Source organism: Sus scrofa, chromosome 14 (genome assembly GCF_000003025.6).
Source record: "Sus scrofa isolate TJ Tabasco breed Duroc chromosome 14, Sscrofa11.1, whole genome shotgun sequence".
Taxonomy (NCBI): Eukaryota; Metazoa; Chordata; class Mammalia; order Artiodactyla; family Suidae; genus Sus; species Sus scrofa.
In genome coordinates this window covers 86745905-86757989 of record NC_010456.5, presented here as the reverse complement: position 1 = coordinate 86757989, position 12085 = coordinate 86745905, and the positions used below count along the sequence as shown (strand labels likewise).

Sequence of the window (12085 nt, the reverse complement as noted above, 5' to 3'; positions counted from 1 at the left end):
GAGGTAAGGCTGGGAGGCAGCAGGAGTTCTCCCCACAGCCCAAGGATCCTTTTTGATTTTCCCAGGAGTCCTATGAGGCCAACATATTCTCCTATTTATATCTGGTGATTTTGTTTTTCTGAAACATTTTTAGCAGACACCTTGCTGCTAAGGCGTGAGGGACTCATCCCCCTGACCCACTTTGGCTAATGTTGTTTGTACAACAGTTACCCATGAGGGTCACAGACCTGACCGAGGTGGGGATGTTACTCTGTACCCTCCCCTTCACCCACATCTCATCCCTTCAGGCTCCAGGAAAACCTCATGGAGAAGAGGGGTGGGGCAGGGGCAGGGTGATACCTGCGAGCAAGGCTGCCCTCCTCCCCCGCCCCCTGGAGGGCTCTTATGAGTGCTGGAGTCCAGGCCCCTGCAGATCAGGGTCTTAATCCTGGTCAAGGGTCCTGCCCCTGGATCTCACCACTGTGGTGCTGCCCTTCTCCTTGTTGCCCCAACTTCTCCCTCGCACCTTGTTTTTGAATGCTCTGAGATGGGCTGTATTGCTCCTGCCATTCAGCCCTCTTGTGGACAGCTAAGCAGAGGGGTAGTTCTCACATGCCCACAGTCACCAATTCCAAGTGCATCCCCTGGCCAGCAGTGATGTCACTGCAGAGCAGGCTCTGTGGCCTCCGGAATCCCACAAAGGCTGCCAGTGTCACTCAGGCCGCCATCTACCCTAGGCCCGTCTGGGGACCAGAGTGGTCTTTCTAAGTCACGGATCTGATTCTAGGCACAGATCCTAAAGCCACCTGTGTTGTTGCTCTTCAGCTGAGCGTGGCTCCAGCCCTGATCCCTGCCTCCCTCTTGATCCTACTTCCTCCCTACTGTGACCCCTGATGCAGACATCGGGAAATGCTTTCAGTCCCTCTAGCCTAGGGGTCAGCCAGCTGTGGCCCACAGGCCGAATCCAGCCCACTGCCTCTTTTCTGAATAAAGTTTTATTGGCACATCCTCTGTTTATGTACCATTTGCGGCTGCTTTCATAGCGCGGTCAACTTGGAAAAGAGACTGTAAGTCTCAATTCTTTACTGTCGTCTCCTCCTTTGCAGAAAATGCTTGTGGAACCTACTCTACCTGGCCCAGCTTCTTTACAACCTCTTGCCTTTAAAGATGCTCTCCCTGGAGTTCCCATTGTGGCTCAAGGGTAATGAACCCAACTAGTACCCATGAGGACACAGGTTCGATCACTGGACTCACACAGTGGGTTAAGGATCCAGCATTGCCGTGAGCTGTGGTGTAGGTCGCAGACGTGGCTTGGATTCTGCGTTGCTGTGGCTGTGGTGTAGGCTGGCATCTGTAGCTCCAATTTGACCCCTTAGCCCTCAGGGAACTTCCATATGCTGCAAGTGCGACCCTAACAACAGGAAGAAAAAGAAAAAAAATGGTGTCCTTATAATGCTTTCCATCTTTTACCCTGATTGTTCTAGATGAGTTTTCTGCCTATCCTTCCCTCCATCCTTTGTTAGCTGAGTAAGATGATCCCTCCATCCTTGTGCAGAGTTGTGTCCAAGTCTCAGTCATGGCGCTAATCACACTAGTTCTGTCAATGTACGGATCCTCTTCCCACTCTAGTTCCTGAGGCAGGGCCGGGACTCCAGCACCTGGCTGGTTGCTTGAATGACCACTTGGGAGCCAAAGGATCATGACCTAGATATTGGGCCCCCCTTCTCAACATTGGTGTCATGGGTCACTCCACCGCTCTAGTGGTTTCTCTCCATCCTTGGAAATATACCAGTGGAAAGGGTTTCACCGTCTTTGTCTTTGCAGATCTCCAACCTCTACCTGTATGACAGTGTTCTGATGCTGGCCAACGCCTTCCACAGGAAGCTGGAGGACCGGAAGTGGCACAGCATGGCAAGCCTCAACTGCATCCGCAAGTCCACCAAGCCGTGGAATGGAGGGAGATCCATGCTGGACACGATCAAAAAGGTGTGTGTGAGGGGCACCCTCTGGGCCAAAGACAGGTCTGTCCTCTCACCGCCACTCTTTGTCCCTGCTGAGTTCTTTCTGTGATCCCCCAGCCAGACCCCTCCAAGGCCTCCACCTGCCACTCTTCCAGTCCTGGCATTTGAGGGTTGGTGAGCTAGGATTCATGGATATATGTTATCATCATCTCCCTTTTGTGTAAGGATATTGGACTTCAGAGAGGTTATATAACTTGCCCAAGGTCTTAAGTAAGTAAAAAAATGTAAGCAACTGGCTAGCTTATGCCTGCCAGATTCTCTGCTATGCAGGCTGCCACTGTCTCCAGGAGAGTTTATCTTGCTTTTCATCAAGATCAGCTTATGTGTGTGTGTGCGTGTCAGCATGGGTGTTCATGGATCCCTGTGTGTGCACGTGCATATCTATGATTTGGTGGATTTAGTGTCACACCTCAGCATGTAGGATATGTGTATGTCCTATATACTTAGATGTAACACTAAACCTACCTAAAGATTGGATTTGAAGTGAATTGGGTAATCCACAAAAGACTCATTAGACTGAATTGTCTTTTAGAGGCTTCTAAAGACATTTAGGGCCATCTATAGTGCCAGGAGTCTGAGCCACAATAAATTCTGCATGGTTTCAATAGCAGTGAACAGAGTCTGATGTCGGCTTGAATCTGCTGCACCGAAGCCTGAGCAGGAGCCCCCCCTTTTTTGGGCCAGCTCACTCTCTGGGACTGTCCCCATTCACTCTCTGTGGGAGATCACAGTTGAATGGGACCCCCCACCCCAGACTTGAAGAAAGAAGAGGGCTCAGCACAGGCCCACCCAGCCTTTCCACAGTCTGCTCCTCCTGAGCCCATGGAGTGGCCAGAGAGAGGTGCAGGGCCCACACGCCCACCCCACGCATATCCAATCTGTACCAGATATCACACTCTGTACATATTTTCTTCTTCAGTGCTTGGCATGGGTCTAATTAACGCCAGACCAAAGCTGAGAGATGGGAAATGACTTGTCCAAGGGGCAAAGCTAGGACTTGAGCTGGGTTTGGGTCTCTAATGCTCATGTTTACTGCTCTGCCACTTCCTGAGACGGCTTTCCCTGACCTTGGCCTTCCGGTTTGCTTGAGCCCCCAGAGTATGTTGCGATGGAAGGCTGTAAGCTTCAGGAGGGTGGGGACAAACGCTTTCCCTCTTGAATCTCAGGGTTAGCCTGATGTGTGGCACAGGGCAGATGCTACTCATATCGACTGTGTGGAGGACAGGGGGGAGGCTTAGCACCTTCCCCTATGAGCGAAGGCCTAGAAAGCGGTGATCCTGTTTCGACGCCCTAGAACTGCCAGGAGTCTGAGCCATTGCTTCCTGGACCTAGATTATTCCCTTCTTGGTGACCCCTTCCTTTTTCTTCCTTGCCTTTGGGATTCCATCCCTACCCATCCATGTTGGCCCTATCCTCCCATGGTTTTTCCTTCTCTCCCTCAGGGCCACATCACTGGCCTCACAGGAGTGATGGAGTTTCGGGAGGACAGCTCGAATCCTTATGTGCAGTTTGAAATCCTTGGTACGACCTACAGTGAGACCTTTGGCAAAGACATGCGGAAGGTAAGCTTCAGGGTGCCCACCTCCCCTGCTTCCTGCTGTCATGCATTGGACTGTGTTCTGAGCAGATGTTACCCAGCACAGAAGTCCCCTCTTCAGTCTCTGTGGATGCTGCTGTTATTGCTGGTGGGAGGGTCATGGTGGGGAGAGGCTCAAAGGAGTTTCAGACAGAAGGTGCCACTCTTGCAGTCTCTGGAAAGCAGGGGCCCCTGCTGCCAACAGGTCCTACTGGGCCTGGAGAGCCAGCCTTGTGGTCCTGGGTGAGGCCAGGGACAAATATGACTGTTACTGGGGCCAGAGAGTGTCCCTAGATGTAAGAGTGATGCAAAGCCATGAATAGAGCCACACAGAGGGTGAGAAGTGGGGAGGGATGGAACCCACTGGAGACAGATGTGAGACAAGTGAGCTGCACGGTTCAGGGTGGGGTTTGGTTTGTTTCTATTTGGTGCTGATGCAAGTGGCAGGCCTGGGGGCTCTTTCCAGCAATACCTTGTTTCTTCCTCCCCCCTTATGGAGGGATTTTCAGGATTGAGGACTGGCAGGGTAGGGGTGGCCTTTACCCAGAATGGCAACCTACAAAAGTTAATACTGGGGAGCTGTGAAGTGGAGAGTCTAATAGGTCTTAGGCCTAGGAGGTCAAAACGGCTGGCAGGGGACCTCAGATGTGGTCCTCATGAGCCAAGCCAATGTGGAGCAGTGGTGGGGGTGCTGGTAAGGGCAGTTGCTGGCTGCCCAGGGCTAGCCAGCCCAGCTGGCTTGGGTGCATTCCCAGAAATGGCCAGTGCAGGAGGACCAGGTGCTTGTTGGAGCCAGAGATGGGAGCGCTCATGATGTAAAGGGGCCTCAGGGCTTGGTGTAATCAGGAAAGCACCAAAGCCTTAGCTGGTTGGCATGGCCTCAGGTAGAGGCTCCTGCAATCTCTCTCTCTCTGTCTCTCTCTCTCTCTCTCTCACACACACACACACACACACACACACAATTTCTATACACTCAAGAAGAAGACATCTCTGCGGATGACAGTGCCCAGGAGACAGAGGGCATGGTGAGCTCTCAGGAGGTCACATAAACCTTTGACAGACAGCCCTCTATCCTGGCCTCCAGCATTGACTGGGGGCAGCAGAGGGGTGGGAGGGCTTACTTGATGTCGAGGTACTGAGAATCTGGGCAAAGGGATTCTCTGACTGTGCGCTTGAGGACCATGTAGAAGGATGAGTGTGTGAAGTCCTGGAGGCTGTGAGAGCTGGAAAGCCAGAAGGAGCGGTCATCAGTGAGAACATGGGGAGGGGGACTGGCTCTCTAGGGAGCATCTGGGATGGCTGGGGGGTCCATATGTGACATGCAGATGGGGCGCTTTGAGCCTATGACAGAGGTAGAGACATGAGTTGGTCATATAATAATAAAAATTTCAATAATTTGTTGTGATACATTGGCGACACCCAATGGTTTGGTGACAATTTGGAGTTTGGAAGATTGTTTGTGGCATCAAAAAGGGGGTTGGTGACTAGTGTGAAATGCCTTAATAACTGCATATCCCTGGAAAGTCAAGGCATGAACTGCAATGTCAAGAATGTCAAGGATGGAGTTCCTGCTGTGGTGCAATGAGATTGGCAGCACCTCTGGAGCACTGGGACATAGGTTCAATCCCTGGCCCATCACAGTGGGTTAGGGATCTGGTGTTGCCATTGCTGTGGCATGGATCACAACTGCGGCTCAGATCTGATCTCTGGCCTGGGAATTCCATGTGCTAAAAAACTAAAAAATAAAAATAAAATAAAAATTTTAAAAAAGAGTGTCAGGGATGATCTATGATGTCTACTAGGGATGCCAAAGCTCTCGTGAGGCTTGGTGGGTGGGGAACCTGGGAATGGGAGGTCAGTGTTGGTCTGGGTCATTCATGACCATGATAGAAATTGGCTTGTGCTGGGACTCCCACTGGGCAAGGGGAAACCAGGGCCAGAGAGCCCTTTCAATCACTCTGGTGGGAGAGGAACTGCCTGTCGTAGTGATCATTCACATCTGCCATGGTACTTGCCTTCATCCTGAGTCTTCCTTGGAGGTTAGAGAAAACCAGGCCCTGCCTGCTGGCTCCTTCGTTACCTCCACCCTTTTACTCCAGCTCAGCTCTAACCCCAAGGTTCCCCCAGCAGATGGGAATGTCTGCTGTAGGGGTTCCTGCCTGTCTCAGGCAGCTGGCTGGGGTCATGCTGGCCACTCCAGGTGCCTGAGAGAGGAGGAGGCACTGTGTCCTCCAGCTTCCATTTCAGGTGTCTGGGCCTTCCGTGTTGCCATGGCAATGCTCCTCCAAAACCCTGAAGCCAATGGGAGTTGGAATTTCTCAGTATAAGGAGCTGCTGAGCAGGAGGCCTGAATGATTGAGTTAGAGGGGAAGCTGATTTTCAAGTGGGCTTTATTTTAAAATGTATCCTTTTGTCATTTTAAAATCTGCCCTTAATAACTGCATATCCCAGTTGTTATCTGTCTGCCTGGCAGCTTATCTCTGTTAAGGGGAACTTATCTGGAAAGCAGGGAATGGGATTTACTGTAGCAAATGTTTGTTATTCAGGCCCAGGGTGCATTAAAGCAGGTCTGGGAGGTTTCCGGATGAAGCCAGAACAGGGGCAGGTCTAGGATCAAGCTCGAAAGCAAGGCTGAGCTGTGTGGTTCCTGTTGGAAGATGGGCCTGAGGGTGGGTAGGGCTGAGGAATTGGGGCAACCTAAAAATAAAATTGAGGGTGGGTGGCAGATGGGAAGGTAGGGTTATCTTTTGGAGGCGCATAAATGCTAAGACGGGTACTCAGATCAGGCATCCTTAGGAGGCAGGGGAAACTCTGAGGAGGCCTCTCAACTGCATCTCTCTGTAGCCACGCCCAAGTCAGTGTGGTCAGAGGAGCCAACTAGGCTGAATGTAGGATGCTGTCCTGTTGGAGCAGAGTCAGGGTTACCCTGAAAAGATGATATGTATTTTGCGATATGTATATGTCATGTATATGATACATACACACACACACACATATATATACACAGGTATATATGTTTAAACACAACTGCAGTAAATACAGACACAGAAACAAAAGCCAAGTAGTTTCTTTAAGACTTAAATCAAGAGAAATCATTTAAATTAAGGAGCAAATGGATGTTTTCTTAAAGTAAATATCCAGGAGGGAACTCTTTGGAAGGGTGAGTCACCCAGACCTTTCAGATTAAGCGGGTTTGGGAGACTGGATTACTCAGCCCCTTCAGAGGATGGAAGGAGGGGGTGATCGCCTTTCACTGCAGGGTGCTGGACAAATACTAATTAAATTATCTCATCCAGGAAGAGTGTTCAGGAGTGCAGGATGGCAAAATCACAGGTCTCTGTCACCCGCTTGCTGTGTAACTCCAGGCAAAATATTAATCACCTTCATGTTCTGCTTGGAGACGTTTGGCATGGGCGATTACCAGGCAACCCAGCCAGGGGCAGGCTTTGCTGGAAAGTCATGTCCAGCTCCCATAGGACTTGGCCTGATATTTGTCCTGTGGGCTCATGCTTGTTCCTGTTGGAGCCCTACCCATTTCTTCTTGGCTTTCTCTTGGGATAGAAATCTCGAAAGGAAGACCCCCTGGGTTTTTTCATGGAAATGTCCTCAGCGCTGGGCATGAGCCAGGAGGGGATAGTTGGAGACCACCTGTGGGGACATTTCCAGAAGTGGGGGCAGGGAAAGCTGCGTAACAGAGGAGTAGAGGGAGCCAAGCAGGGACTACTGAGTACCTACGGTAGACAAAGATGCATCATACATGTATTGTCTCCCTGACCTGGGGGCCTTTGTGATGCTCCTGGTGGCTCTGTTTCTCCTTGAGCTTTTGCAGCCACAGTTTTTTTTTTTTTTTTTTTTTTTTTTTTTTTTTGAAATGTTCATTTTCTCAGATGGAAGGTACAGATAATAGGAAGCTCCTGGTTGAATAGAGGGGTCAGTCTGTGTAATGACCCTGATGCAGTACTTGGCAGTGAGAACTCTCCCACATGGCCATCGGCTTCAGGCAGTTGGGGGTTGTATACCTTCCCTACCCCAGATCCTATAAGAGCAGGGAGGCACAGGCAGGCTTAGAGCATGGCTTTCTGCCTGGAGGTGCCCTGGACTGCAGCCCCTCTCCACACTGTGTGCCAAAGCCTGAGGCCAGAGGCAGGAGAAGTTCTTTGCACAATGGGCATTGCCCAGCCCCCCATCCACGCCTGGGAGCAGATATGTTATAAAGACCAAGGACTGAGAGGGAGTTGGGGGCTTCACCTCTGATGGGATTTTGTTTTTAGGACTATTTTGATGTGATTAATAGAAGAAGAAAGACATGGTTGTCTTCTTCTCCACAAGCATGTCTTGCCTGGAGAGTGTAATATTGACTATAGCTCAGAAGAAACATTTTTCCATGACGTGATTGCTGAGGATGCCTGCCTTTCTCTGTCCTAAACATTCCACTGAGGGGTACTCACTCCTTTCCACAAACACGGGTCCCTGGTACAGTTAAACTCTGGGAAGATTGCCAGCCGCCTGGAGGCCCTTTGAACCTCATTTCCCGCGGGCACCATCCACCTAATTCACTAGCTCAGTGGAGGTTAGCTTGTCTCCTTGGGCAGGAGGGTGGGGGAAGTGGGCAGGAAGCATCCGGAAACCCTGTGGGTTTGCTTTATGTGTTGACATTCCAAGACAAAGGACACTCTGGTGAGATGAGAGAGGGGAAGGGGCTATTTTTTGTTCCTTTCCATAGAGTAGCATTGATTTAGGGCCAAGAGACTAAGAAAGAATTTAGTCCATTGGTTTTCCAGCTTTTCTCCAATCCTGGAAAATCTGTTGCAGCAGTATCTTACTGCAAACCAAATATATTAAACAGCTATGGAAGCAGATATGCAGTAGAATTGGGGTGGGGTCTTGAGGCTCCACTAAACAGTGTTCCAGGTCGCCAGCCTCTCCATGGTGTTCTGTGCAGCTGCACTTGGGAAACTGAGGCCCAGAGCTGGAGAGATTCAATTAGGTGGTACCAACCAGCAGGTGGCTGTGCTGGGGCTGGAAGGCAGATTTCCTGGGGTGGGGATGAGAAGATGTGTGGCAAAGGGCCTGGAATATCTTTCTGAACTTAGGATGATACAGTTCTGTGATTCCCCCACTCCTCTGCACCCACTTATCACTCCATCCTCCTTTTCCCAACCACCTGTCTCCCCACCCCCACCCCAGCATTGGGACCTCACAGTTCCTTCCCATTGGTCAAGAGCCTGCAGACATGAAGTTCCACCAATGCCCTTGGCTCAGCCTCCCTGTTCCCTGTTACCCAGGGAGATGGGAGGCTTCCTTCTCCTTTACTAGTTTAAGACGTTTCTTTTCTGTCACATTAAAGTTGGCTTTGGACAGGAATCAAATGCCTCTCTTGATGTCAAGTCCCTGGGAGGGCCTCTTGGCTGCTGATAATTCACAGAGTAATAATTGCTCATCTTGTAGTGATTGTCACACCATAAGACCCCAGCCCTCCCCGGGCTTGGGAGTACATCATTAACACTCTTGCCCAGGTCTGCTCCGCTGTGTTACAAATTGTCCCACAGTCTCAGGGTTCAGGAACTCTACGCAATGAGGCCAGGTGGAAAAGCCACCAGCCAGCAGACAGAGTAGCTCTGGTAATGAAGTAGGAGCTGCCTCTTCGAGCCCAGGCAGGATCCTTTACCTGGAGGCTCCTGCAGCCCAGCCGGCGCCTGTGATGAGGCAGGGGAGGTGGGCGGTGGTGGGGCGGGGCGATCCAGCCTGAGAATTGTGCAGTGTGTCTACTAAGTTGCTCTGATAAAGACTCCCGGCTGTGCACAGTGAGTCTCAGAAGAGAAATAAACTTCAGTCTCTTCACGGATTAGCATTCTTGCAGCGTGTTTCCCGAGTAAAATGTCAACCATTCGGAACCCTTGTGCAGAAGCGCTTTTGATAGAGCCAAGAACCAAAACAGTGCTGCTTCATCTGAGTAAAAGGATAAGGAAGAGATACAATTAAATATTTCATTTTAAGTAGCATGGCTTCATTTTGAAGATTGCATCGATACATGCTCATTTAGGGTAGAATGTTTAGAAAATGCAAATAAATGAAAAGAATATAAAAGTTAGCTATAATCTCTGAACCAAGAAATAAATAGTGTTAGCATTTCTGGTGCATTTTCCCTAGTATTTTTTTCCCTTTTTTTTCCCATCACCCTGTACATAGAGATAGAGATAGTAATGTGTGTATTTGTCAAATTGCTATTTATTGTACATAAATTTTATATCCTGACCTCTATTTAATACTATCTTGGGAGTATTTTCTCGCTTCTCTAACTACTTTTTACAACTATGATTTTTAGTGGAAACCCATTACTCAACTTACAGGCAGCCATCGTTAATTTTATCTTCCCATATGATGAATCTGTAGGCATGTTCACCATATTATTATAGAATAGCATTGTGACAAATATCCAGAATACATATACTTTTATTGTGTCTATATTTCTTTAACTTTTTTTTTTTTAGGAAGTAGAATTACCAAACCAAGGATAATAATTTTAGGTTCTTGATGTGTTTGACACATATTTTCAAATTGATTATAGAAAGATTTAATAATTTACCAATCTACTAGTAATATATGGAAGTCTCTGCTATATCCTATACCGAAAAGTTGAGTGATATATTGAGCATTTTTGCTAATTCGGTAACAGTATGAAAAGATAATGCCACTAAATTTGAATTTTTTAGGAGATTGTACATTTAAAAATATAATCATTGGTCATATATACTTCACATTTTATAAATAATACCTCAGTCCCTTTGCTTCTTTATACCAGGAATGAAATTTTTCTTGTCAACTCATATAACCTCTCTTTCAGAAGGAAACTGATAATTATTTATGTCAAATATTTTGTTTGCTTTGGAACTAAGGAAATATTTTCACAAACATTTAAAAAATGTATGTGCTCATATATATATATATTTTTTTTAGAAAGCCATGTCTTACCCGGTTTGCTAAGTAGATACTATTCATCCATACTTTCTTCTAGTATTTTTATGGTTTGATTTTGTTCCACATGAGATTGATTTGGGATAAATTGTGACTCTATGGCCAATCTTATATAATCTTTCAGTACAGGCTCTTACTATCATTTCTGCAGTAACCCTTCCTTCCCCCATGGACTTGAATGTCATATTTATTGAATGCACTACTAACTTTTACGTATCTCCTCCATGATTTTTTTTTTTAAAGACTTAGATTCTTTTCTTTCTTTTTTTCTCAGCTGAAATATAATTCATCTTTGTATATTATTAGAATGTGTTATCTGCAAGTAACAATGCTCACCTTGAGTGGATTAAGCAATAAGGAAGACTTATTATCTCACATGAAAATAGGCCTGGCGCTAGGGTGGCTCCAGAGTTGCCCACATCAGACATTCAGCACCCAGATCAAAGCCTCTGCTCTTTTTAATCTTTCTTCTTGGCTGTCCACAGGGCGGAGTCTGAGCTCTTCTTAAGGTTTCAGAATGACTGTGGCAGTTCCAACAGCCATACCCAGAAGGACAGCAGCACAGGGAATAAGAGGGTATTCTTTTCTGTGCGTCTCCTTTTTAATAAACGGGAAGACCTTTCCCAGGAGTTGACCCTGGTTTCCTGTTTTTATATAATGATTGTCTTGCTCTTTTGTTATTGCAGTTGAGGTTTTCCATTTAGATGCATTTGTGGCACTGACAATATTTTCTCTCTCAGATGCTTGTGTTCAACTTGTATAGGATTTGCTCTCTTCATAGTGTGAATAAGGAATTGCTTATTCTTTTGCCCTTGTATGGAAAGAGTTCTTAAATTTGGAAAAAATTCAACTGTAAGATTATCTGGGCTGGTTTTTGGTCTTAGAGCTATTATTTTGAAAAATTCCTTTTCTGGTTTCTACATTTCCTTGAGTTATTTTTAATAACCTGCTTTACAGAAAATCTTATATAACATTGACATTTTCAAATGTATTATTACAGCTCAATATAGGGAGTTCCCATTGTGGTTCAGCAGAAATTACCCCAACTAGTATCTATGAGGATGAGGGTTCAATTCCTGGCCTTGTTCAGTGGGTTAAGGATCTGGCATTGCCAAGAGCTGTAGTGCCATTCGCAGATACTGTTTGGTTCTGGTGTTGCTGTGACTGTGGTGTAGGTTGGTAGCTATAGCTCCCATTCAACCCCTAGCCTGGAACTTCCATATGCCATGGATGCAGCCCTAAAAACAATCAAACAAACAACTTGATGTAATAGTTGAAAATAACTTAAAAATATCCACCTGCTGATATATCTTTCTTTTCATTGATACTATTGTGTTTTTGTGCTGTCTTCCTTCAATTCTTGATTAGACTTGAGAGAAATTTTTTTAAATTGATTTCTTCAAAGAACTATTTCTAACTTGTTTAATCAATTTTTTTGTATTTTATGTTACTTTAGTTAATTTGTTTTTCTTCCCCTCTCTTGCCTTATGTTCATTTCATTGTAAATTTTAAACTTATTACATGAGGTGTTAAA

General features: G+C 46.9%; 1 protein-coding gene across 2 annotated transcripts in view; it reads left to right on the top strand.

The window, feature by feature from the left end:
- GRID1 (glutamate ionotropic receptor delta type subunit 1) overlaps positions 1–12085 on the top strand; it is a 687194-nt gene that overhangs the window by 469100 nt on the left and 206009 nt on the right. For both annotated transcript variants that reach the window (XM_013983389.2, XM_021073750.1), the window contains exons 7-8: positions 1804–1965; positions 3443–3562. In XM_013983389.2, the coding sequence (XP_013838843.2) occupies positions 1804–1965; positions 3443–3562 (282 nt within the window). The remainder of the gene's footprint in view (positions 1–1803; positions 1966–3442; positions 3563–12085) is intronic.